We start from the raw sequence: 26,854 nt of genomic DNA on the forward strand, positions 1-26,854 counted from the left end.
AGCCGTCGCCTAAAATATTGGATATAATATGGTAAATATTAAATAAACTACAGGACAACTTATATGATACATCCTTCCTCTTCCCATTAACTCATTTTTTTAAAGAAAAAATTGCATTTCATTAAAATACTAATATATCATTTTTTTGGTATAATACCATCCTATCAGAGAGATAAACGTACGCCTGAGGCTCGAAATTAAGAAAGCACCTCGGCACACTAACAATGAACAGACTAAAAGCTCGACTGGAGAAAATCTCTCTCTTTAACATAAACTGTCGAGTGCTACAAGGACAAGTCGTCAAAGCACATAGAAAGGGAACATCTACACAGCGTAGAAAAAATTCTAACCGGACCAAGACCACCCTATCAACATTAAGCCGAACACTTAAATCTAACAAAAAATAACAAACTAAATGAGGGTCGAGTGGAGAAACCACCAAGCTTATTACAAACACAAAAGTTAAAAAAAGACAAAAACCTCCGACCACCGCCGGTAGAAACCTCCGGTGAAGGGCGTCCGGCCAGAGGATCATCAAGGAAGACAGCCAGTGAAGAGATCTCAGCCACCAAGTGAAAAACTCCCCTGAGAAATGAGATCGTCCATTCGGCTTCGAAGCACTTAACCGGTTCAAATTTGTCCAAACGGAGCCACCACATGGTACACCACCACCAACTAGAAGTCCACGATGAGACGAGTCGGAGGACCAAATTTCATGACCGGGAGTCAGACGACACATTCGGAGACTGTGTCAGAGCTCCAACCAACCTCTACTCTCTAAGGACCTTCTCACTCTCTCTAACTCTCTCTCTTAACCAATTGATAGTGATGATATATATCCATATTAACTCATTTCAATTAATTGTGAGGAAAAGAAGAAGAAGAAGAAGAGAAGAAGAAAAAGAGAGGAACAACTTGGGACAAGAGCACATGTGATCACAAACGCAATCATGCCCATATAGTCATGTTTGTCGAATCTTAAACACACAATGACACAAGCCCCTCAATCTCTTCATCCTGTCCCGCTAGCTAGCGATCCACCTTTGCTATTTTTTTTTTAGAGCAAAAAATTACGTCATAACATTCTACTATGCAAATGATTTAGTTCTTTTGATTAGTCTTTCCATCACGCTGGCCGCTAGCTAGAGATCAATGATAGATCATCTATGAGATATTGGAGGCAAAGATTATTATAAATTCGGGGAAAAAAATAAAAGCATGGTAGAGAGAAATTGAGTTAGTGTATTATATATAAAAAAAATACTAGATCATTCTTTTAAAAATAGTAATATTAGTATTTCTCTAGTATATATATGGACGAACAAGTAGTGGACACCCCATGCACTTACTAGGCACAAGGCTTACAGATTAATTAATAAGAGAGTTATAATTTATTGTAAAAAAACAAAGAGGGAGAGTTATGTTGTATAGAAAAATTATCTTATCAATATGTGCAATTTTCAATTGTAAGACACATTTTAATCATATTTAAACTAAAAAAAAAAATTATAACTTTGACAAAATTTATTAAAAGTAGAATGTTTTAAAACTCATATTTACAATTAATACACCTATGTATACATCATACATTTGTTTACATCATATAAATGAATTCTCTTAATTAATATATTGGGATGGGAAAGAGAACTAGAAGCTATTCTAAAGGATAAGGTCCTGAATCTTGCAATTCTCCAAATTCCCACCCTTTTCTAATTCTTGCTTGAAAACAAATATATTATTATTATTTTGGTGTCTTTTCTATTATATAATGGGAGACGAAACAGAAGTATATTGTTGCGCCCACTTTTCTCCTTTACTGCTAATTAACCACAGAAGAAAACGAGAATTCTGTGGGATCTCCAAACTCTCTACAGTACTTACAAATAGAGTAACAAAAAATTTATTGAATACATGATGACTTTTTATTTAATTCACATATACACATACAGACGCACTGTGCACTTAACTTAGCACATCTCTTTTAATTCTCATATCTTTTAGTTTTTTTCTTAACCTTATTAGACGTTATTATTACTTTGGTCGCGTCTTTGGAGAGCAATATTGATCTTTTTTTCCATAACCTTTTTTTTTTTTGTTTTTTAAATATGAACCAATAAAAAGGTGTAGATACAAAATACCAAAAATCATATGTAGCGTAAAGAGAAAAATCTGGTGAAGAATTGAAATTGGTTATTGGAACAAAGTATATGCATATATAAATATACACAGATAATGATATGAAAGAGAAGAGAGTAGATGTAGGAGGGAAAGCATTGAGCTTGCGCTCAAAGCAACAACAAGAAGCCATAACATTATACATAACGCAAGGCACCGCAAAAAAAGAGCCTCATGAAATGATCAGCCTGCCTCCTCCAAGAATTTGTATTGATGTTGGCTTGGTGGGATGTTTTGCTTATCTATGCAGTCACGCTTATAACCGTCACAGCTTTTTTAAGAAACTTGTTTTGTTTATTTATTTATTTATTCATTATTATCATAATATATATGCATACGTAACTATATTAATTGTATGATCATGAGTCTTTTCCTATTCCAACGTTTATTTAATGTCTAATATTAGATATTGACCTTTGAAATTCTGTACCTCCAATCAAGCAATCATATATGGACGCAACTATTGGATCCTCATCCCCTTGAATTAACTTCATCTGGTCGTCTCACCGTAATTAGGAAAATTTATTAACTAACTTTATGTAGCCCATTGACTATTCCTACTTATATTACTTTTAACGCAAAAAAAAAAAAAAAACCATATTCTATATTTTCTCTTAATTAATTAATTGCTTGATCTACACTCTTAATTTTCCAGAGACTGCTCAAAAGGTTTGTGATTCCGTTACTCCCTAAGCTAGCTAGCTAGCTAGCTATATATGGAATTTTCTTGATAGGAATAAACGTCCTAAAATCGGCTTTCAATCACGTGGATATGTATCAGTTAAATCATAAGTACATAAATATAGAACTAACTGCTACCGAATCATATAATTGATTTTCAAAACATAGGATGATCATCTGAATATTAGGAAATTCAAGGGAATCAAAACCATATGGCTATAGCGCCTAGGAGTAGTACTAGAAGAAACTAATGAATGGGATAACCTAATCGTAAAGCCTGAAATGAATATCAATATAGAAGGTCCTTTTTCTCATAACTGACTAACTGCTTAATCTCATCATGCTTGTAGAGGTTGTAGATAATAGGGTATGTATAGAGTATATTGGCACCCAACTTGCACCATAATTATACCATTGTTTAAGCAAATACCATGCATCAAACACGTTAACATGCATAGTTCCTACCCAAAAAGTAAAAGTGAGAATATACGGTCGCTTTCGCCGCAACTGTTTATACCTTTTTCTTTTTTTTTTTTTGCTTTTAATAATAATGATAATAATGTAAATGTATATAAAAATTATAAGGAGGTTAAGCCCTTACTTTGTGGACAAGTACTTGTATGTAAATGTGACTATAACTATATCCAAACTATAATGCCAATAAAATGAAGTTACTTAAAAACCAATCAGAACCGCAAAGCTAGCTAGTAGGCAAATCCACGTAAGGCCATTTTGGTAAAATAATAGCTAAAAATCAATCAAAATGTCACAAAAGTTCGGCGGGAGCCAGGCTTTTATTATAAATTTATTTATTTATTTATTTATTTTGTGGGGGCCATGTATTTGTAATAAATAATTAACCAAACTAATAAGCAAGTCCTGAGACAAAAAAAGATAAGAGAAGAAAAGAAAAAAAAAAAAAAAAAACACAAGTAATTGGTCTCCCTTGGACCACTACTACACTACTATAAATACGGCCTCAAACCGTTTCAACTCCTCACCACTCTGATCTCCTTTAACTCTTTAAATTTGTTGTTCAACAAAATAATACCAATCAGCTCTTAATTGATCCTTCAAACTTCCAATCCAAACACTAGCTACACTTGTATTCTACTGCCTAAAGAGAAGAAGATACATAACGGCATCTTCCTCTCTTAGTAGTTAATTAGTACCATTACAATTACTACTACTTCTATTCATCCCGAATCAAAACTAACCAAATCATGGCAATTCTAACAAGTCCCTCCAGAATCAACATTCTCCGGCTTATATCTCTCATCACGATCATCTTCGTGACATTGCCCCACTCCGCCTTATCCGCCGCAGCAACTTATAATGTGGTGAGTCTCGGAGCTAAACCGGACGGCAAGACGGATTCAACCAAAGCTTTCGTCGCTGCATGGGCCAAAGCCTGCGCATCACCCAATCCCGCCGTCGTTTACGTGCCGGCCGGGCGGTTCTTCCTAAAAAACGTGGTGTTTGGAGGCGAATGCAAAAACAATGCTATCACCTTCCGCATTGCCGGTACCCTGGTGGCCCCGTCCGATTACCGGGTCATCGGAAACTCCGACTACTGGATTTTCTTTCAGCATGTTAATGGGGTGACCATTTCTGGTGGGATTCTTGACGGTCAAGGAACCTCCCTCTGGGATTGCAAGAGATCCGGCAAGGGTAATTGCCCCAGCGGAGCAACCGTAAGTTTCAATCTCTCTCTCTCTCTCTCTCTCTCTCTCTCTCTCTCTATATATATATATATATATATATTTATATATTTGTGTATGCATATATTTGCTTTGAGTTACTTTCTTTAACATACAAGGTAATGTTTTGATATTGATTTGATTGCACCAAGTAACAATAAGAAGATGTTTTCGACCGCTTTTGTTATATATTAATCAATATATAGATGATCACTGCAGGTTCAATTTTGTTAGCAAGAAAAAGAATGATCGTAGCAAAAGGAAATATTCTTTTCAATACCACTATTTCAAGTCACCTTATTTTTTGCTTTCATTTTTCTACGAAACCAAACTGTTAATTGTGGAAGATTAAAAAAAAAGTTGAAAAAAAAAACTGTTTATAGAAACATTCAATTTCTGGGAAAATGGGAATCAATGGAAGAATATTAGTAACTGACATTGTTGGCTAAGGATCAGGAATCATTTCTTTTTTTTTCTCTGTCGAAGGGGTTAATGTCAGCAAAAGTAACTGTTAATAAGCTATATAAATAATTTTTAAAAAAAGGAGCGATCGCTAGGATTATTATATTAATAATTTAATATATATGTATATATTACAACAAAAGTGCTTATAATAAATAGATATGAATCAATGTGAACGTCAAAAGTCAATCATATTGCTTGGGATCAGTTTTATTTGCTTAAATAAATTTAGCGAGTGGTTTTGATTTCAGTTTACTAATTGAAAGCACATGACGCCCTCAAGTCAAAAATTGATCATCATGTGCATGATCGTACGTCTTGTGTTATATTAATTTAATTATTTTTTTCCTATACGATCTACAAAGTAGATAATATATAAATATTAATGAAATTAGAAAAAAGAAAATTAAATTGATTGGAGTTTTCTGTGTGTGTGTGTGTGTATGTGCAGACACTGGGATTTTCAAACTCAAACAACATAAAGATCTTGGGATTAACATCACTAAACAGCCAAATGTTCAACATCGTGATCAACGGCTGCAGCAACGTCAAATTGCAAGGGGTGAAGGTGTCGGCTTCCGGCAACAGCCCCAACACCGACGGTATCCACGTACAGATGTCGACTGGGGTGACGATTCTCAACTCGAAGATCGGAACAGGCGATGACTGCGTCTCAATTGGGCCCGGCACCACCAACTTGTGGATTGAAGACATTGCATGTGGACCTGGCCATGGAATTAGGTATCACTCTCCAACAACTAAATATTAGGAGGAGTGCTAATCAGGCTAAAGATATATACTAAGTTTAATTTGAATAAATAAAATAATATTGGTACGTGTTACTTATGAATATATGGATATGCAGCATTGGGAGCCTAGGCAAGGACCTGAAGGAGGCAGGCGTGCAAAATGTGACAGTTAAAACGGCATCGTTTAGAAATACCCAAAACGGTTTGAGGATAAAGTCATGGGGGAGGCCCAGCAGTGGTTTCGCCAGGAACATCCTATTCCAGCACGCCGTCATGACGAACGTCCAAAATCCCATCGTCATCGATCAAAATTACTGCCCCGACAACAAGGGCTGCCCCGGTCAGGTACCACGCACACGAAATAATAATTTTAAAAAGATTGTTATTTATCATTATTGGTGATGCAGTACTATACACATAAATAATAATCACGAGACTAATTCTTAGGTACTCATGTATACTGCAGGTTTCGGGTGTTAAAGTGAGCGATGTAACGTACCAAGACATCCACGGGACATCGGCAACAGAAGTAGCGGTTAAGTTCGATTGCAGCTCAAAGTATCCATGCAACAACATCAGGTTGCAGGACGTGAAGCTCACTTACAAGAATCTTCCTGCACAAGCTTCCTGCAATCACGCTGCTGGAACCGCTTCTGGTCTTGTCCAGCCTTCCAGTTGCCTGTAGAAGCTGCAACAAGCCAACAATAAGACCCCACAATTTCTCTCAAATATTAAAAATAGGATTAGTTCCTTAAAGCCTATAGATCAAGGCAAAAAATATATACTTGTAATTTTGTCCTTATCCAAATGTTTCAGTACTTAAAGTAAGGGAAAAAAAAAAAACACATAGATAGTTAGGTTATTGATATTGAGATCAATTAAGTCAATTTGTTGCTTCAGCCCGTGGCGTTGGCAGCTAGGTTTCCTCCTGGCTGCTTATTCGAGCCTGGCCTCGCAATCATCCGACTAAAATCCCTTTTTGGGAGTTTGTTTCAGGATGTAATACTGTAACAACAAGTTCATTATTATGATTTTCAGATAAATGTATTGGTCTATGATATATGAGATCGTGTCTTTTTTTTTTGGGTGGTATTCTGTTAAGCAAATGCTACAGCTATTTGACAGTATAAGAGTACAAGGATGGTAAAACATAAACAAATGGTAAGTAAAACTTCCAACATCCAAGTCAAGGTCAATTCTTTACCAATTCAGATCATTTTTGCTACTTCTGTAGATGTATGTATGAATTGTATCCACAAAATAAGTTTGTTATAACTTGTATGACTTAATTAATAGGCTTTTAGAGATGGTTAGAGGCATTACTTGCATGACTTAAACATCCCACCTTCTAGTCCCGCAACGGATTTGATAGTTTTCTACATTTTTTTTTAGTAATATGACAAGACTATGAAAATTCTTGGTCCTCTTACATTGGCCTTTGATGCTCGAAATTCTCTAATGTCGGATCAGGGGCATATTCTATAAAACAAGTTGCACAACTATATATATGTGCTCAGTTGAATTCTTCTTTTCCAGCAAGTTTACAACAAAATCAACCATTTTTTGTATGCCATTGGTGGTTTCCCAATTAATTTCGCCACTGATGATGCTGACATGAAATGGACAATAAGTACTTTTACAATTTCTTTCTTCTTTCTTTGAAAAAAAAAAAGGACTAGTTGAATTTTCCAGAGTGGTTAATTGGTATAAATTAAATTTGGTCTTTGTTTTTGCGTTGTGTTTGTGATCAAGTCGATTCCTTTCAGGTCTTTTGTTTTGAGGTCTGAAGAGCAAACTTACTGACTGAGAACCAACACAGCATACGATGAATTTCATTGAGTATTTCAAAGAGGGATTCGTGGTTGGTTATGTGGTGTCGGTTGGTTTTGTTACGGCTAGCTTAATGTCCTACTATTACTTGATTTGGTTGAATTTGAAGCAGAGGAGAAGAAACAAGGCAAAAGTCTTTCCTTTCAGGAACACCATTCAGTTCCTAACAAACAAACCTCATATTCATGACCAGGTTTGCAAGTTGTCACCTCAGGTTCTCTCTTCCACACACACACACACACACACACACATATATAGCAAAGTTTTTTGTGATTTATATCCTTTATGTTGTGTTTGATAAGAGGGAAAGAAAATAAGAAGGATATAACATCTACATCTAGTTAAGCAAAATGGAGAGAAAGAAGAGGACCTTTCTTTTCTTTTCTTTTCTTTTATTCTTCTTTTTATTTTATTATGTTTTATAAGGATTCCCTCCTCCAATCCTTTCAACTTTGGAAGGATCAAAATTGGCTGTTAAATCTCGAAGGCTACTTAATTATTTATTCTTTCAATCTTAATCGTAATTGAATTTGAATCGACTGGCAGATATCGGAATTACAATGGCGGACCACTCGAATGAGTTTTGAAGAAATCAGCAAGGCAACCAACGAGTTTAGCAAGGACAACATCATTGGGTTGGGAAGGATGGGGACCACATATAAGGCAATGTTGCAGAATGGCTGCTTGCTCGCGGTTAAGAGACTACATCATGCCTCTCAACAACTATTCAAGAAGCATTTCATATGTGAGATAAAGAGTATTGGCAGATTGAGACACAATAATCTAGTTCCTCTCCTTGGATTCTGCATAAAAGGCGTAGAAAGGATTCTGGTCTACAAGTACATGTCAAACGGAAATCTCTACGATTGGCTACACCCAAGAGAAGAAGATAAAGCCATTGCAGCCATGACAGTGGAATGGGCTTTGAGGCTTAAGATCGCAGTTGGGGTAGCGAGAGGTTTGGCATGGCTCCACCATCACTCCAGTTTTCTTCTTGCTCATCTTGACATAACCTCACGCTCTATCTTACTCAATCAGAATTTCGAGCCTAAAATATCAAACTATAGCAGGGCAGTTCTTATGAATTCGAATGATCCCGATTCCAGCAGGACTTGGGAGCTTGATCTTGTCAAGAGTGATGTGTACTGCTTCGGGTTAAGCTTGGAGTGAACGAAAAAGTCTTTTGATTATAGCAAGACCAATAGAACCACATGCCAGAATCAGATGCAACTCATGGTTGAAAACAGGCATTCCCTCACATTCACGTCAACAAGAGATTTTTAGAGGAGATATTGCTAATTGAGAGACACACACGTGGCATTACTTGAGACCTCACACTACATTCTCAAAGCTTATATGTAATAATAAATGTGCAGATGAAGACTGAAGAGAAACAGAGCAAGTGTAGGAGTATTGAAGGAAGCTAAAGGCAGTAACAACAAGGATGGTGATGGAGGTGGAGAGGAAATCAGGTGATATTGAAGGACTATGTGTCAGGACTTCCCAAAGACACTCACATGTACGTCTCAACGAATACTACGAGCTTCCAAAGAATATAGGACATGCGGGTTCGACTTCATAATCGGTTGTGCTGCTCAACAACCTTTACTTGTCCTACGACCCTTACTTCCGGATTCGCTTGCAAAGGATGGATGACCCGAATAACGTCTTCACTTCCTTCACCCCTGCTTCTGTGAGCTCTCTACTCCCTCTTCTCTCTTTTTGGCTTGAAACTTTTACAATACTTTAGACTCCAATATTTTTGGTTTCTCCCGCCCACAAATGAAGGGACCACTCATATTTATAGGCTAAGGGGATCCTCCCATGAACATTCTAGAATGTTATGGAATTCCTCCCGTCCTAAAACTTTTTAGAGAATGCTTACAAAGTGTGGGCATTCTATAAGTTTCTAAAGTCTTCTACAATGGACTTCTCTATGGAACCATTCACAAGGTTCTAGAGAACTCTAAGGTTCCAAAGACTAGACTCCTCTAGAATTTTCTAGAACAACCCATATGTAGATAATTGTAGAGTGTTCTAGAGAATTTCATAGTCTATACTTCTCTAGGATTATCTAGAATATTCCATATGGTAGACAATTGTAGAACATTTTAGAGAATCCTAAGGTCTTCTTGCAAACCTCTAACACTTAAAATGGGGCAAGAATTTGCGGATTATGACATTATGTTGGCTTCTATGAAGTTTGTGTTAGATTTTAATTATAAATATGATTTTAATCACTATATTCATAAATTCCAAGAACCATCATGTCAAATTACTAAAAAAAATTGAGGAAGCGTATCTAAATCCATAATAACAATAATAGACACTTTTGTGAAATTACTAACTAAGTCAAATCATTAGAGTTCTTTAATAGAGTGTTTCTCTCTAGATGGTGAGGAAGCATACTTGTTGCTCGTGATTAATCTTTATTCATCACTATTGATAATACATCATCGCACATGTGGCTATAAAATAAAACTAATGCACATCAAAAACATAAAATCGATGGTCTCACTGCTATGTAACAATTTTTATACACCAACACATATGTGATGATTGAATTACTAATTAATAATAATAACATCTTTTCTTACTCCACTCATGATTTTCCTTTAATGTCGCATATCATTGTTGTTTTTTTATTGTGGTCATAAAAAAAATAATAATAATAAATTCTGTGTAACAACTACTTGATCCGCCACCTGTTTATAAAGATCTAGAGTAGGAGTAGATGCTATAATATTTCTAGTATTCATAATTAAGTTTGATCCTCCGAGAAATGCTAATTTTGATCCCTCTCCATTTGGAGGGATTTCCACTTTATTACATTACGATGTCAAACTACTTTTATTTCCCCTTGTCATCATAGAAAACCAAACTTAGTAAGGATAGAATGATTAATTAAACAAAGAAAAATTTTCCTCCCAGCTTCCTTTGCATTTCAATACCAAACAAGACTCTTTACCCGAAAAACAGAAAAAAAAAAAAAAAAAAAAAAAAAAAAAAAATTGGAAAATTGTGCTTTTCAAAAGGAGTCAAAAAGGTTGAGATTTTTCTAATGAGTAGGCCCCCAAATTCCCTAATGTTAATACGCTGTATGACTTTTCTCTATTAAATCACCTAACACTGTTACATTCCATTTCCATATAATGAAAACAAGAACAAGTATTCTATGTCGTATATAGTTGACCAAAGTACTTTTGCTGATGTGAGTGCATATGTATTTTCCGGTCCTTCTCAGCATACATATAGAAAACAAATCCAGATATTTTTTGTCTTCGAATGAAGGATAAAGTAGAGAAATACAAACGTATGGGATAAATAAACTATGGCAGGTGGCAACGCAGAAAGAAGTATAGCTGTTATAATGATAAACCAGTTATTGGCTATCTTGTCACTAGTCAAGATCTAACATAGTTGTAAATTACAACTTTTGCACCAGAAAGAGGAATGAAAATTTAAAACAACAATTAGACATGGTCAAACTTTTGCTGATGTAAATGCATATGTATATGCTTGACGTACCCTTATAAATACAACACAAAAATCACGCTTCTCGCTTAATTTGCGAACTGAAAGAGAGATTTAGAGTAAGAAAGAGACAAAGAGGTGATGTCAGGAATGGAAGAAGTGAGCAACAAGCAGGTGCTTGCTAGAGACTACATAAATGGAAATCCAAAAGAGTCTGATATGTATTTGAGCACTGAAGCCACCATCAAGCTCAAAGTGCCTGAGGGTTCAAATGCTGTTTTGGTCAAGAACCTCTACTTGTCCTGTGATCCTTTCACGCGAGGCACTAAGAAGCCAACACCTGACATGATTACGTTTTTCGCTCCAAACTCAGTAAGATCCTCTGTAACATCCCTCGTGTAGATTAATGTTTTGGCATCATATCTTATTATTTTATCATAAACTTTACTACGCAAAATTAGCATGCTTAGAAGAGCATATTTTGTACAAATTGCTCCATTAAGCAAGGGAGTGTTGCACCAAAAATCACTTCTACTCTTTTTTTTCTCGAAAAAATGTAATCCATAGTGGAAAACAAGTTTATGATACATCATAAGCAATAATTTCAAGCTATACCAGAACAATAATTTCAAGTTTGCAGAAGTTATAAAATTTTGATACATCATTCATATGCATTCATGATGAAATTTTTTAGGATGTGTGTCATTGATCTTCTTTCTTTCTTTAATAGTTTCTTTTGTGAATCATATATACACAAATGTACTTGTACTAAATGATTGCATTTGGTGGAATGCACACAGCCAGTAGTCGGGTTTGGAGTAGGAAGAGTTTTGGACTCAGGGCACCCTGAGTTCAAGAAAGGCGATTTAGTTTGGGGAATGACCAAGTGGGAAGAGTACACTCTTATTACAAAGACTGAAGGCCTCTTCAAAATCCACCACACTGATGTTCCCCTTTCCTATTATACAGGAATTCTAGGTAACATCATCTTCTCATGCACTTTTTTTTTTCTGTAGATTCTAGAAAATAACGCTTTCGGTTATTGTATCACTACAAAAGCTTTACGTTTGATAAATTAATAGGGATGCCTGGTATGACTGCTTATGCTGGTTTCTATGAAATCTGTTCTCCAAAGAAGGGAGAGTATGTGTTCATATCATCAGCATTTGGTGCTGTGGGTCAGCTCGTTGGTCAACTCGCAAAATTGATGGGTTGTTATGTTGTTGGTAGCGCCGGAAGCAAAGAAAAGGTATCGCTGCTTGTTAAAAAATTGTTGTATTGTTATAGCCCCGTTTAGGTAGTAGAAGGAGAAAAGTTAAAGTTGTAGGTATTTATGATGTGTTTAGAACAACTTTTTTAAAAGCGCTTAATGAGACAAAATTGGAACTTAATTTTGTTAATGAGTAAGTAAAATATGGTTTAAGGTCTCCAGAGAAAAGTTTTCTTGAAAATCAAAGGTTCTTCTAAAACTCAATTAAACAATCTCATAGGTAACTTTTGAGATCATGCCAAATAGGCAGTGTGCCTTCTTCATGAACTTTGTACATAAAAGAGAATACTGACTTGTGTCGTTGAAAAAGGTTGAAACATTGAAGAACAAGTTTGGATTCGACGAGGCATTCAATTACAAGGAAGAGAAGGACTTGGATGCAGCATTAAAAAGGTATTTCCCACAAGGCATAGACATTTACTTTGAGAACGTTGGAGGAAAAATGCTGGACGCGGTGCTGCTCAACATGAGGCTCCACGGACGCATAGCCGTATGCGGAATGATATCGCAGTACGATCTGGATGAGCCTGAAGGAGTTCGCAATCTCATGTATCTTGTATTCAAACGAATCCGCATGCAAGGATTTTTCGTGTTCGACCATTATCATTTGTATCCAAAGTTCCTGGAAACACTACTTCCTTACATCAGAGAAGGAAAGATCGACTACGTCGAACACATAGCTGAAGGCCTTGAGAATGCACCTGCTGCTCTTGTTGGCCTGTTCTCTGGCCTCCATGTCGGGAAAAGCCTTGTTCTTGTTGCTTCTGAGTAATCTAAAAGCATTGACAATGCTAGAATAGAACTGATCTCACATTGTAAAATGCAAAATTGTTGAATCTTGTATTATTGTGCGACAGTTTTAATATACCTATGGATATACAATGATTGCGATACTAACAGTAATAAATTGATTACTCGGTAGAGCTTTCCCTTTTGTGTCGCACAACACTATTGATTTTTTTTTTTTTTTTGGGGATCGGAAAAAAAAAAAAAATTGTTTAACTTCAAATAGCTCTGTAATGAGGTTTGTGGAGGTGCTTTGTTTGTACCTCTGCTTTTTCATCAAAAACGAAAATTAAATGATTATGTCTAAGATTAAATTAGAATATGGAGTTCAAACCCGATTTAAATGATATATAAAAAAAAAAAACTTCTCCGGTACGTCAATATGTCAATAGGTCAGGTTTTTTATCCGTCGGATTTACATAAAATCACGTAAAGTTCAAAAAGTATGTAAATTCAACGATTAGAAAAATATAAACTATCAGTACAACAGGTACTAGAAAAATCATCAAAAAAAAAAAAACTTAAGGTGCGTTTGGTTAGGTGGGAAGGAAAAGAATAGAATGTAATGGAATTTAAGTATGATGTTTGGTTAGATTTATAAAAAAGTAATAGTCATTCAAAAAGAATGATCATTCACCTATTTTGAGTGAATCATCATTCATTTCTCATATGAGAAGAATAGTCATTCAATGTTCTTTTCTTTGTTTTGCTATAATTATCCTTGAATATTATAATATAATTACAACATATTATATAGTAATTATATCTTATAATATGTAATATAATATATTATATAATAAAAATATTATGATATAATATTTTATCATTTATAATATAGTTATAAATTATAATATATTTATTTAATATTCTACAATAATATGTTATATATTGTAGTGTAATTATATCTTATAATATAATATATAATAATATTAAAGTATAATATATAATATAATTTAATAATATAATATAGTTGTAATATTGTAATAAATAATATCATACTTATGTTAATAGCTTTTTGGTTGGCTTCTGTCTCTTTGCTTCTTTAGTTCAATTCTTGAAATTCCTTAAATTGGATGTTTTTAAGAAGTCAAATCATGTCTCTAAGGCAAATAGACTTAAAAGAGAAATAATTAGTCACCTTGAGATATAAACAACCAGGGACTTTGTTTTTTTGCATTAAAAAGTTTTTTTTTTTTTTTTTTTTTTTTTTTTTTTTTCTTTTCCTTTAAAAATTCCCCCATTTTTTTTTTTTTTTTTGAATTTCCATTCCATTACAAATTACTCCATACAAATCATCACGAGCTTGACAAATTCTTATGTGAGTGAAATTAAAGTAATGAGGCGAATCTTTTATTTATGAACGAGTTGTGACAAAAACAAGTAGAGTCCATAAGCATAGAACGAGCTATGAGCGAATGAGAAGACTATTTAAATACACAAACCTTTAAATCAACTGACGAGAGTACGAAACGAAAATAGAGGTACGAAAAGGTTAGGTAAGACTATAGTCACTAGATCGGATCACATGTTTCAACCAAATCAACTGCTTCTTTTTATTATATAATTAAATACTAATATAATTTTATAATTCTAATATTTTTATCTATTTTAGTGTATTACACGTGTGTTATGACTATTTAATGTACTAATTATAATATATTTATTTAATATAATAAAATCTTAATTATATATTATATTGTATATATTTATTATATTATAGTATAATATAATATAATTATAATTTTTAGTTATATTATAACTGAAATATTATTGTTTCTTACATGATATTATAATATGTTTTATAGTATCATAATTACCTTAATTATTTTAATAATATTATTATATTCTATATCATAATTATATAATATATAATATAACAATAGTTTTATTGTATTATATTAAATATATTAATATATTATGTTGTAACTATATATATTATATTATAGTATAATATAATATCGTTATAATTTTTAATTATATTATAATTGAAATATTATTATTTATTATATAATTTTATAATATAATTAATCATTTTAATATATTATATTACGTGTTATATGTTATATTAATTATGTTGATATATAAAATATTAGTATTATATGCATTGTCAACATGAAAATATTTATATTTTATTTTATAGTATATTTTAAAATTATAAATAAATTAATTAATTTATATAGTGTTCTAATATAAATAAATTTATTTATATAAATAAATAAATTATAAATAAATTTATTTATTTATTTATATTAGTGTTATATGTGTTATAGTGTTCTAAATAAATTAATTAATTTTTTTTATTTTATTATTATTATCATTCTCACTTTTATTATCATTATCATTCACTCAGAGCAACCAAACACATCCTTGGTACATGCGAATACGAATTATTAGACGCATAATTTAAGACATTAAAAAACAAAAATAAACAAAAAATAAAAAGACACCATTATATGTCATCTAATGATCTAAACCGTCCGTCTACTTGCCTCGTTCATCCCAAAAGAGAGAGAGGGAAAGAAAAAAAAAAAAGAGTGGCCAAGAACAATGGCGGAAGTGAGGAACAAGCAGGTGATACTGAAGGACTACGTGAGAGGGTTTCCAAAGGAATCGGACATGATTGTTACATCTTCCAATCTGAAGCTGAAGCTTCCAGAAGGTTCCAAAGGGGTTTTAGTGAAGAACCTCTACTTATCCTGCGATCCCTACATGCGCACCCGCATGAGCTACCACGACACTTCTGCTTCTTATGTCGATTCCTTCAAACCTGCCTCTGTGCGTGACGTCTTTTCTATTTTTCTCTCCTTTTTCTTTTTTTTCCTTGTTATTTAGTTTTGGAAAATTCTATATATATGGTTTCTTATATATGTTGTATATGGATAATTTCATTTGTGTGTTGTTGTTTTTTGGTATTTAGTTTTGAAAATTCTATCTATGGATCATTGTTATCTCTATTTGCTAATTTTGTTACTTATTTCTTGAACAAAGTTTTTGAATTTGACATGGATGAATAAAAATATTACAATTGAGTTTGATCTGAAACAACATGCATAATCTAGCGCAGCCTATAAGCGGGCATGGAGTGAGTAAAGTGTTGGAATCAGGGGATCCAAACTTAAAGGAAGGGGACTTGGTTTGGGGGATGACAGGGTGGGAAGAATACAGCATTCTGAATGCGACACAGGGTCTCTTCAAGATTCATCATACTGATGTTCCTCTCTCTTACTATACCGGTATTCTTGGTAAGCTCCTAATATTATCTAACTCAAACCCTCTAAAAGTTATTACCTTTTTTTGTTGTTTGGCCTGGATGCTACATGCTATCCAGGACAATATTGTAATTATTTCTATCACAGAGTGGCAAAAACTGATCTTTTATTAATGCACATCATGTATGCCTGCTGGTATGGTTGCTTGTTATGCATTGAAAATATCTGTTTCTGATGTACTTAAAATATGAGACTCATGTAGGCTTAAATGTCAGCAAACGGTCTACTAATTTTTGTTGATTTATTATTACTATTATTATTATTATTATTATTATTATTATTATTTGAAGACTTTGCTTGATGTGAAATTCAAAACTTGATCTTCGTGCATCTTATGTAGGTATGCCTGGCATGACTGCTTATGCCGGTTTCTATGAGCTTGCCTCTCCTAAGAAAGGAGAATATGTCTATGTTTCTGCCGCATCTGGTGCGGTTGGTCAGCTTGTTGGCCAGTTTGCCAAGTTGGTGGGTTGCTATGCGGTTGGCAGTGCCGGAAGCAAAGAAAAGGTCAGTTTTTTATTACAAACTACTGTCATACTTTCCATTCCAATCTCCAGCTGCTACTTATTGTGTGATTTCTATTTTTGCGTTGCCATACAATTTGATTCTCATGATTGAATTCAACTGGATGCCAAATACGTTATTACTATCATGTTGCTTGACACAACTTTTTACTTTTGAGTTGGTAGTTCAGTTCTGACCCAAATTGTTGGTGTTGGATGAATCAACAAACTTCTTGTTCTTGCTTTTTTTTAAAATACAATTTCTTGTGTTTCGTTTTCTGCAATGCCAGGTGGATTTGTTGAAGGACAAATTCGGGTTTGACGATGCTTTCAACTATAAAGAAGAGCCTGAGTTGGATGCAGCTTTGAAAAGGTCAGATACTAGTCTATGTTGCTACTATTGTCATCTAATGTACACACCAAGATGAAGATTTAACCGTATTTATAGTGTGATCCAAAAAATGGATTCTCATTGGAAAATATTCAGACAATCAACTCTTGCAATATTTTCTCACGTTCCCAACACACTAGTTCTTTCCTTCCATCTATTCAAAAGCCTTAGAGCTTGTTTGTTAGCGGACAAGTGGAAGGAATGATAGAGGTAGGCGATTTAGTGTATGGATTTTAAGAGAACAAAGTTTTTGAGATTTGTTGTGTAAATTTGGCAGGTATTTCCCGGAAGGCATAGACATTTACTTTGAGAATGTTGGGGGGAAAATGCTTGATGCTGTGCTGCTGAACTTGAGGGACCATGCCCGAATTCCGTTGTGTGGAATGATCTCGCAGTACAACCTTGAGAAGCCAGAAGGGGTACACAACTTAATGCAGCTCATTTTAAGAAACGCTCGCATGGAAGGTTTCGTGGTTGGTGAGTACTATCACCTCTACCCGAAGTTTCTTGAATTTATTCTGCCTCACATTAGACAAGGCAACATTCAGTATGTGGAGGACATAGCTGAAGGCCTGGAGAGTGGCCCCGCTGCTCTCATTGGTCTCTTCTCCGGTCGCAATGTCGGAAAACAGGTTGTTGTGGTTTCGCGTGAGTGATCACGTCTCCCTTACTCCAACACCTCTTGAAAATAGACTTTCTACTCTAAGAATTATGGCTATAACTCGTAATAAGATAGTCTGTCTAATGTGTTGTTGCTCCAGAGCGTTTTACAAGTGTACGTGTTTTTGTAAACATTCGAATAAAAAGGAATCGTCTTCTGCGATCTGTATAATATGGCATTAGTCTAAGACCAAAATGGTGAATTCAGAGCTGTGTGTTTCTGGTACAAATTGTTGAGTAATGTCTCATCTGAAGAGTGCACGTACATTTCGGAGATACATTTGTTAAACGACAAGCAAAGGGCAAAGTAGAAAATGCAATTAGAGGGCGATAAATGGACGGAACGACAAGTAAAATAGCAAGGCAACTAACAAGAAAACAACAGTAAACATCAGGAAAAGAAAGAGTTAGAAAACGACAACAAGAGAGCAACATTGAACAAAACCGACGAAAAACAAACATAAGAAAACGAGGGGGTAACAACAAAATATGCAAAAGAGAGATGGCAATATTGAGAAAACGGCAACCAATGAGACAATAGAGCAAAAGGCGAGGCCAGATACCAACGACAAAAACTAAGGAAAAATGACACTCAATCGCAAACAACGACAAATGGTTCAAACGACAGAAAATGAGAACTTAAACAAGGATTGACTCGGGTGGGGGATTTACGTCTCCGGTTGAGGTGAATAGTTTAATACATATTATTGATTAGTGGTTTTGCATTTTTATGTTTCTAGTTCTAAAAGCTTGTACATGGAATGCTCAAATAAGGTATGCGCACTTGACACGAAATTGTTGAAATGTTATGTGAAGCGTTCTAATTTGACATAATGATACAAAATCGTTGAATAATTTATAGAGACTTTTAAGCAATAGAAGAAGATAAATTATTATGACTTCTCAACGCGTGTTTGAAACTACCTTTCTAAAAAGCGCCCATTGATACCAAGTTATAATTTAAAGGAGGGAAAATAAAAATCATCTCAGCTCTTCTAACGCAAAAGGGAAACAAAAATAATCAGAAAGTATGAAAATGAGAATAGAAGGGGAAAGTGGAACTAGTCATTAGAGCAAAACAACTTAACAACAACTACAACAACACGCCTTAATCCTAACTAATTGGGCAGAGCAATACAACTCAGTAGACGAAAATATTTGTAGTGAAATCTCATTACTCTAACAAGGGAGGAAGTTAAACACGCCATCAGACGAAAATATGAGTTGAGCGCAAAAGAAAGTGGATGAGTAGAACACTTGAATGACAAAGATTTGTAGCTTTTGCCAAAGACTACAGCAAAAATTACTCTAGAAGAAAACACACCAAACATGGATTTGAACACCACAAAAAAGCCAAAGTAAAATCAAAGTTTGCTAACATTCAAAGGCAAGACTTCAAAAAATAAACCATTTCAAACGTGTTGAAATAAGATAGAGAATTAGAATATACTAATAGAAACTTGAGAGAGAGATTGTATAATTATAAACCAGGTGATGGATATATAGTATACAGTCATGAGTCAAGATATATCATAGTTATAAATCAAAACTTTTGCACCAGAAAGAGGAATGAAAATCTAAAACAACTATTATATGTGTTCAAAATTTTGCTGATGTAAATGCATACGTATTTGCTTGTCCGGACACTTATTATAAATACAACACAAATCCTGCTACTCTCAAAAGGTGAGATAGAGAGAGAGAGAGAGAGAGAGAGAGTGTGTGTGTGTGTGTGTGTGTGAGAGAGAGAGAGAGAGAGAGAGATTGGCAAATAGCAATGGCGGAAGTGAGGAACAAGCAGGTGATACTAAAGGACTACGTGAGTGGCCGAGTTCCAAAAGAGTCGGATATGATCATTGTCACATCTTCAACTCTGAAGCTGAAGCTTCCAGAAGGTTCCAAAGGGGTTTTAGTGAAGAACCTCTACTTGCCCTGCGATCCCACCATGCTAAACCACATCACCTCGCGTTTTGCCTCTCATCTCGGTTCCTTCAACCGGTTCAGTCAGTCTCCCTCTCTGTATGTTTTTTTTTTTTTTTTTTTTTTTTGGTTTAGTTTGGAATTTATGGATTACTTCCAATTGTACTAATGGATTCTGGTATGTGTTCTATGCATTGATTATTTCTTGAACAAAGTTTTTGAAGTAGACATGGATGAGTAGAAACATTACTATTGAGTTTTATCTAAATATTATGCAGCCTATAAAGGGGTATGGAGTGTGTAAAGTGTTGGAGTCAGAGAATCCAAACTTAAAGGAAGGGGACTTGGTCTGGGGGGTAACAGCGTGGGAAGAATACAGCATTCTCAACGCAACGCAGAGTCTTTTTAAGATTCATCATACTGATGTTCCTCTCTCTTACTATACCGGTATTCTTGGTAAGCTCCCATTATGTAACTCAAACCCACCATAAATTCATGTCTTTAAGCCATTGCATTCAAAAGGTCTAGTACTATTTTTTTTGTAGATTTTTATTTATCAATAGTAATTTAAAGACTTTGCTCGATCAGATGGTCAAAACTTGATCTTTCTTTGTGCATCTTATGTAGGTATGCCTGGGTTGAGTGCGTATGTTGGTTTTTATGAACTTTGCTCTCCTAAGAAAGGAGAATATGTCTATGTTTCGGCGGCATCTGGCGCGGTTGGTCAGCTTGTTGGCCAGTTTGCCAAGTTGGTGGGTTGCTATGTTGTTGGCAGTGCCGGAAGCAAAGAAAAGGTGAGTTTTCTATTACTAATTGATGTCATGTTTGCCAATTCACACCAGCTGCTTAAGTTTTTATTTTCTCTTTTTGAATTGCCATACAATTTGATTCTTGTGATGAACTGTATATCAAATACTTTGTCGCTATTATGTTGCTTATAACATGTCAAATATTTGACTTTGGAGTTGGTAATTTTGACCCGAATTGTTGCATTGTCATGAATCAATGAACTCCTTGTTTTTTCTTTTGTTTAAAAATGCTTGTTCTTTTGTTTCTTTTTCTGCAACGGGCAGGTTGATTTGTTAAAGAAGAAATTTGGGTTTAACGATGCTTTCAACTACAAAGAAGAGCCCGACTTGGATGCAGCTTTGAAAAGGTCAGATACCAATCTATGTTTTAACTATCACCATCTAATATGTATATATGTGTATGTATATATATCCTTTTTCATTTTGTTTTGGTGGTATCAAACACACGTTTGCTAAATTTGGCAGGTATTTCCCCAAAGGCATAGACATTTACTTTGATAATGTCGGGGGGGAAATGTTGGACGCAGTACTGCTGAAGTTGAGGAACCACGCTCGAATTTCGATGTGTGGAATGATCTCACAATACAACGTTGACAAGGCAGAAGGCGTTCACAACTTAATGCAGCTGATACTGAGACAAGCTTACATGGAAGGATTCAGGGTTCATGAGTAGTATCACCTCTACCCAAAGTTTCTTGAATTTATGCTGCCTTACATTAGACAAGGCAACATTAAGTATGTTTGATTAGACATAGCTGAAGGCCTGGAGAGCGGCCCCGCAGCTCTTGTTGGCCTCCTCTCCGGTCGCAATGTCGGAAAACAGGTTGTTGCGGTCTCGCATGATTGATTATCTATCTCTCTCTCTCTCCTATTCCTACACCCCAACTCAAAAATAGACTATCTACCTTCGAATTTTATGGCTATAAACTCATCAAAAAAAATAGTCTATTTCATGTAAAAAGGAATCATCTACCCAATAAATTAAACTGCCTTGATCTGTTTTATATGGCATTGCTCCAAAACAAAAATGGTTCTTTCAGAGCTCTGTTTTTCTTGTACAAATTATTGGGGGGTACGTCTCATGGGACGGGTGCACGTGTGCATTTTGGCATTGGCAGATATGCCCCCTGGATTTTTTATTTTTTATTTTTAGTTTATCTTTTCTCAAAATATTTTCATATGCCCCCTTATCAATAAAAATTTTAAATATATCCTCACAAAATTCAATCTCAAATTATTTTATTTTTTATTGTTCTTTTGATCTTTTCCTATTAAATCTTATACTTTAAATGTACCTAACTGATTTTTTTCTCTAATTTAATTTATTCTTATGAAAACTATTTTTCTTTCAAATTGATCCGTTCTAAAATATATTTAGATATAATCTAAGCCATACAAAAAATCACACATTAAATTATTTTTTTCTCAAAATGTGTCCCTAATTAAGAATTTTTCAAATTATACATATATACTATTCATCTAAAAATATTAAGAGTTGATTTTATTAACATTTTTGCCACTGCATTTTGGAGATACACCAACTGAAAATTTTTTAAACGACGAGAAAAGTGAGAATATTTTAGAAAATGAAAAACCAACAAGAAATAGTCAAAACGACAAGAAATGAAAAAAGCAATACAACTAACTGACTAAGACGAAAACGGCTATAGAAGTGCTACAAAGGGAAAAATGACGACAAAAACAACGGTTGATTTTTTTTTTTTTTTTTTTTTTGGCTTAACCCTAATTATTGTTTGGTTGAGTTTAAACAATATTAAATGCCGGTTAGAGGTTTTGCTCTCTGTTTCTAGTTCTAAAAGTTTGTAGAAAGGCGGCACCTTAAGATAATTATACATTTAATTATCGGACGAGTGCAAGTGCATTTCGAGGCATTCAATAAAACAACACATTTAAAACGACAACAACGGAGAAAAGATCACATAAAATGAAGAACGACAAGAAATGAAAATAAAAACGACAGCTAAGACGAAAACGACAATAAACAGCTGAAAGGTATAAAGCGCTAACCAAAAAAAAAATGCGATACCAAAAAAGGGAAAAAGATTTGTTTGGAAAAAATCGACAGAGGAAAAAGATTATAGTGACAAACAACATCTTTGGGTTTAACCAATGAAAAATGAAAACGTAATGGAAAACCAAAAAAGCATCGCAAAAGAGAAAAGGATCAAGCGACAAAATATGGAAAGAAGACACCCAATTTAAAAACGACAATGTATTTAGAACGACAGACAGAAAAACCGATAATGAAGAAAAAAAATGACAACATGATAAAACGGCATTAAAGAGCTTCAACAAAGTAAACGACAACAAAAAAAAAATGCTACCCCAGAAACGACAAAAAAAAGGTGAAATCACAACGAAGAAAACGTTAAAATTTTAAAACGGCAGTACATGATTCAAATGACAAAAAGTAAAAAGGGAAAAACGGAATGAAGCGAAAATAATAATATGCACAATATATATATATATATATATATATATATATATAAAGAAGGGGCCAACAATGGGGAAAAAATGAAAAGGCAAAAGGAAAAAAAACGACAACAAATGGGGGAATTGGCAACAAGGGAATTAAACGACAATAAAGTCGAAAGAGCTACTGATTCTGTCATCATAAGCTTGAATAAAATAAACAGACAGCTTCAGAGCAAAAATAATAATAATAATAATAAACAGACAGCTTGGAGGGCATAATTTATAAACGCCATATAAGAAGGGTATACACAGTCTAAGCCAGCAAAAGAGGCCTTATAAATTGCAAGAGGAAAAGTGAAAGAGGAGTATGTAATAATGCTTTACCAATGGAAAACTATATGTTTACCTGTATGGAAACAGAACAACCAAAATTGCAAGCACACGAGCTTTACAGATGAAATCACTCTCAATGTAATCGGTTTTAGTTGATTCATTATACATGTGGATTATGGACAAAAACAAGATCTGTCTGCACTTCCAGGAGTCCGACTTTAGGACTGAGATTAGAGAGGATATGAATATCCCCGCAGATATTTAGAGTCCACACCTGATTCACGCACCAATGCAATTCGTCCCGTTCGTGCCACCTGGAGAAGGCACCCAATGCTGTTAGAAAGCCTTACAAATCACGTTTTCTTAGTGTAAAATGTTTGTAGAAAATCTGCTTTTGAGCCTAACTAAAACATTCTCACTAGTCACAGTCATAGCTGAATGCAATCACAAACCTCGCAGATGCCATAGGGCTCTAACAGTCTCTGTAGTGCAATTATCTTGTCCAAATCTCCTGTAAGCTGATACATAATACCAAGTAATCAGTCAAAAAGTTTGTTCTCAAAAAATAGTTAAATTGCCTCATCAACCCTATAATTTCAACGAAGGAAAAGGTAAATTCACCTCAATAGTTATTGTATGGTCTGAAACATCAACAGATTTTGCTCTGAATATGTTGGCAATGTCAAGGATGTCTCGCCGAGCAGAAGCGTTCACAGCTAGCTTTATTAAAACTAGTTCCCGCTCAGCAAATGGCAAGTGTGTAATATCGCGTACCTGAACCGGAGTTTCCAACACTAGTTAACCAGTGGCCACTAAGTACACAAGTTTCTAGTAGAAAAAGTTCAACAGAACATAAAACAAAACAAAACAAAAACAAAAACAAAACAAAACAAAAAGAAAGAAAAAAAAAAAAAAAAAAAAAAAAAAAAAAAAAAAAGGGTAAAGAAAAAAACAGGTCTAGAGAAAAAGCTTCACTCAGATGCCGACAGTGTAAATTTTTTCAAGTCAGTGAACCACGGGTTGCATAATGGTCAAGAGAATAGAACCTACTTTGGAAGGCGGAGAGATTTAGAAAACCAGTGAGATGTCACGTTTTCTATTTACACCATAATTTATGAATTAATCATGTCATCGAAGACAAGGATATTGATATATGTCAAAGCAAGAGTAAAAAATAATCATATTTGACATATACAGGATGCAGAATAGAGTAGCGCGATAAGAACACAAGAAGCAACCAAAATGTGACATAATGTCAATACATCTGTTGAACGAATATATGCTGTATATAGCTTATAAACTAACGTGTATGGATAGTTAACTCAAGTGCACCAATGTACTCATTTTAGCATCTAAGAAGTCTCACCTCATGAACATCGACAAGTTTATAAAGCTGCTGCACTAACTTAGTAATCGATTCATCAGTAGCAGGAACAACGGTAGTAATTCGAGAGAGGCCCTCAGTTTCTGCGTGGCCAACAGCTAAACTCTGACAAGAAGAATTAATAAACATGATTGACCATGTGTCTTACGTTGAAAAGATAAACAAAGGCAAAAAAGGGAAGAACCATTACACACACATAAGAACCAAAGAAAATTACCTGAATGTTATAGCCCCTTCGAGCAAAAACCCCGGTGACAATGTAAAGAACTCCGGGAGCATCATTTACAAGAATGGATAAAGTATGCGATCGAAAACCACTAGTCTGAAATTAACAAGTCAAGTCAAAAAAAGTACTTCCGTTAAAGATAAAATCATGAAATATCACCAAAAAACCGGATTGAGTGACAAACCATCCCGTGAAAGTTTTGTGCAAAAGAAGAGTGGAATTATGCCTTAAAACTAGTTATTAATAACCGTGTTTGTCGATTACATAACAATACTAAATTCAAATCTTCAGTTAATTGTGATGCAATAGTTATCACAATGAAACAAACCACATTTTAAATCAAAAATTCAAAATTTCTACATCCAGCAATTTACCACTAAAATTCATAAAACCAAAATCTTCAGCCAAGAGGACCATGATAATATAACTAAGAAACTGTGATAGAGCTTCATACAACCTTAAGAAGATGGTCGCATAAAAGTGTTAAATTCATAGATTAACCACGGTGATAATGATTCTTACATCTTCATCATTGAGAACACCCCAATGAGCATCAAGAACTTGATTGACAGAAGAACCGTCTGATGCCTCCACAGGATAAACATCACCCTATATAAAGAAATACATGTAGATGAGGTGATGAAACTATTAGCAAAAAGGAGGGGGGGTTTGGTTTAAGGAGATATCACAATGACTACTATTCATATTGCATACCCCTGGAGATCCATCAGATTCACGGTTACTTGCTCTGCTGTCAACCCCTGCAAGAGGATGAACAGGTGGTGTGCTTTCAAGATCTGGATATGAAGCTGCTGAATATCGCCAAAATGGAGCAGAGGCACCCAACTTTTCCCTCCTCAAGGCAATCTAGCAGCAGAACAGTAGATATTTCGAGATTACATATTTGTTACAGAGACAACTATATATAGCCTCTAAAATGTATAAGAAGAACAGCAGATACAATTACATCAATGTTCTACAGTTCCCAACCTTTCCAGTTCTGGCAATTTCTTTGATTCCAAACTTGCTTAAATTTCTTTGAAGAGCAACCATCTTCCCCGGATCTCCGGTCACCTGAGGACCAATTGATTATGTATTCATAGGTTTAGGAGCATTAAAAAGGCCAAATAAATGTGACAATCTACATACAGGGGACCATCTCATTTTTGCGGAATTCACTTCATCATGAATTTTAATGAGAACTAAAATGGTACATTCTAGTAATGGCGTCACCAGATGTCAAAGTCACAAATTTCACCCTTGTAAATATCTGCTTGTTACCTCAATGGTTAAAGAGAGTTCTGAGATATCCACAATTTTTGCCCTAAAAGTGTCTACTAACCACATGATCTGAAAAGCAAACAAACAAAGAAGAATGGAAACTCGTTTCAAAATCAGTAGGACTATTCTCAGCGCTTAATAATCAAATTCAATTCTGTCACACAAAAAGAAGTACCTCCGTTCTGTTTTGTGGGACAGCATTGACTTTAATAAGCATTAGCTCGCGCTCTACTTGTGGCTCGTTAGAGATGTCTTCAACCTGATCATCAAGTAATATGTTCCGATATTAAAAGAGACATGAAGAACATGATAATGTCGTCAATCATGCTAGATAAATAGTCCACAATCCATGTTTACCATTTTTATTTTTTCAATTACATGCTATTCTGTCTACACTTTTTTCAGTGTATATTGCATCAACATATTGGAAGTGGATAATGAAGTGAAAAACATTGGAACCTTCAAGACATTGACAAGCTTGTTGAGTTGCTCAATAACTTGTTGCAACACTCTTT

At 34.6% G+C, this 26,854-nt stretch overlaps 5 protein-coding genes and 1 pseudogene across 5 annotated transcripts in view; 5 read left to right on the forward strand and 1 right to left on the reverse strand.

Moving 5' to 3' along the window:
- Positions 1 to 4,079: 4,079 nt before the first annotated feature.
- Positions 4,080 to 6,532, forward strand: LOC21403259 (polygalacturonase). The gene is made up of 4 exons (XM_010103041.2): positions 4,080 to 4,550; positions 5,470 to 5,759; positions 5,884 to 6,112; positions 6,234 to 6,532. The coding sequence occupies exons 1-4, from the start codon at positions 4,080 to 4,082 to the stop codon at positions 6,450 to 6,452; spliced, it is 1,209 nt and encodes a 402-aa protein (XP_010101343.1). The 3' UTR covers positions 6,453 to 6,532.
- A 1,060-nt stretch (positions 6,533 to 7,592) lies between these two features.
- LOC21403260 (probably inactive leucine-rich repeat receptor-like protein kinase At5g48380) lies at positions 7,593 to 8,767 on the forward strand. Its single transcript, XM_024168824.1, has 2 exons — positions 7,593 to 7,790; positions 8,144 to 8,767. Exons 1-2 carry the CDS (start codon positions 7,593 to 7,595, stop codon positions 8,765 to 8,767), a joined length of 822 nt encoding a protein of 273 aa, XP_024024592.1.
- Positions 8,768 to 11,184: 2,417 nt separating this feature from the next.
- LOC21403262 (2-alkenal reductase (NADP(+)-dependent)) lies at positions 11,185 to 13,279 on the forward strand. Its single transcript, XM_010103044.2, has 4 exons — positions 11,185 to 11,443; positions 11,872 to 12,049; positions 12,154 to 12,320; positions 12,652 to 13,279. The coding sequence occupies exons 1-4, from the start codon at positions 11,213 to 11,215 to the stop codon at positions 13,111 to 13,113; spliced, it is 1,038 nt and encodes a 345-aa protein (XP_010101346.1). The 5' UTR covers positions 11,185 to 11,212; the 3' UTR covers positions 13,114 to 13,279.
- A 2,383-nt stretch (positions 13,280 to 15,662) lies between these two features.
- LOC21403263 (2-alkenal reductase (NADP(+)-dependent)) lies at positions 15,663 to 18,163 on the forward strand. The gene is made up of 5 exons (XM_010103045.2): positions 15,663 to 15,902; positions 16,192 to 16,369; positions 16,737 to 16,903; positions 17,190 to 17,272; positions 17,568 to 18,163. Exons 1-5 carry the CDS (start codon positions 15,675 to 15,677, stop codon positions 17,944 to 17,946), a joined length of 1,035 nt encoding a protein of 344 aa, XP_010101347.1. The 5' UTR covers positions 15,663 to 15,674; the 3' UTR covers positions 17,947 to 18,163.
- Positions 18,164 to 19,698: 1,535 nt separating this feature from the next.
- Positions 19,699 to 21,701, forward strand: LOC21403264 (annotated as a pseudogene).
- Positions 21,702 to 23,363: 1,662 nt separating this feature from the next.
- Positions 23,364 to 26,854, reverse strand: part of LOC21403265 (acetolactate synthase small subunit 2, chloroplastic) — a 4,331-nt gene continuing 840 nt past the window's right edge. Inside the window, exons 2-12 of the mRNA XM_024168842.1 lie at positions 26,799 to 26,854; positions 26,515 to 26,598; positions 26,340 to 26,408; positions 26,049 to 26,132; positions 25,773 to 25,925; positions 25,581 to 25,667; positions 25,050 to 25,154; positions 24,815 to 24,937; positions 24,070 to 24,222; positions 23,901 to 23,966; positions 23,364 to 23,762 (exon numbers count right to left, since the gene is read on the reverse strand). The exon at positions 26,799 to 26,854 is cut by the window's right edge and continues 185 nt beyond it. Of these exons, the coding sequence (XP_024024610.1) occupies positions 23,679 to 23,762; positions 23,901 to 23,966; positions 24,070 to 24,222; positions 24,815 to 24,937; positions 25,050 to 25,154; positions 25,581 to 25,667; positions 25,773 to 25,925; positions 26,049 to 26,132; positions 26,340 to 26,408; positions 26,515 to 26,598; positions 26,799 to 26,854 (1,064 nt within the window). The 3' untranslated portion in view covers positions 23,364 to 23,678. The remainder of the gene's footprint in view (positions 23,763 to 23,900; positions 23,967 to 24,069; positions 24,223 to 24,814; positions 24,938 to 25,049; positions 25,155 to 25,580; positions 25,668 to 25,772; positions 25,926 to 26,048; positions 26,133 to 26,339; positions 26,409 to 26,514; positions 26,599 to 26,798) is intronic.

This window comes from Morus notabilis, unplaced genomic scaffold (genome assembly GCF_000414095.1).
Source record: "Morus notabilis unplaced genomic scaffold, ASM41409v2 Scaffold388, whole genome shotgun sequence".
In the NCBI taxonomy this organism is placed as follows: Eukaryota; Viridiplantae; Streptophyta; class Magnoliopsida; order Rosales; family Moraceae; genus Morus; species Morus notabilis.

Coding starts and splice junctions, on each gene's coding strand:
- LOC21403259 (XM_010103041.2), top strand. CDS start 4,080: ATGGCAATTCTAACAAGTCCCTCCAGAATCAACATTCTCCGGCTTATA. Junction 5,760..5,883: donor GGACCTGGCCATGGAATTAG/GTATCACTCTCC, acceptor ATGGATATGCAG/CATTGGGAGCCTAGGCAAGG. Junction 6,113..6,233: donor ACAAGGGCTGCCCCGGTCAG/GTACCACGCACA, acceptor TGTATACTGCAG/GTTTCGGGTGTTAAAGTGAG.
- LOC21403260 (XM_024168824.1), top strand. CDS start 7,593: ATGAATTTCATTGAGTATTTCAAAGAGGGATTCGTGGTTGGTTATGTG. Junction 7,791..8,143: donor AACCTCATATTCATGACCAG/GTTTGCAAGTTG, acceptor ATCGACTGGCAG/ATATCGGAATTACAATGGCG.
- LOC21403262 (XM_010103044.2), top strand. CDS start 11,213: ATGTCAGGAATGGAAGAAGTGAGCAACAAGCAGGTGCTTGCTAGAGAC. Junction 12,050..12,153: donor CTATTATACAGGAATTCTAG/GTAACATCATCT, acceptor ATAAATTAATAG/GGATGCCTGGTATGACTGCT. Junction 12,321..12,651: donor GCGCCGGAAGCAAAGAAAAG/GTATCGCTGCTT, acceptor TCGTTGAAAAAG/GTTGAAACATTGAAGAACAA.
- LOC21403263 (XM_010103045.2), top strand. CDS start 15,675: ATGGCGGAAGTGAGGAACAAGCAGGTGATACTGAAGGACTACGTGAGA. Junction 15,903..16,191: donor ATTCCTTCAAACCTGCCTCT/GTGCGTGACGTC, acceptor AATCTAGCGCAG/CCTATAAGCGGGCATGGAGT. Junction 16,370..16,736: donor TTACTATACCGGTATTCTTG/GTAAGCTCCTAA, acceptor CATCTTATGTAG/GTATGCCTGGCATGACTGCT.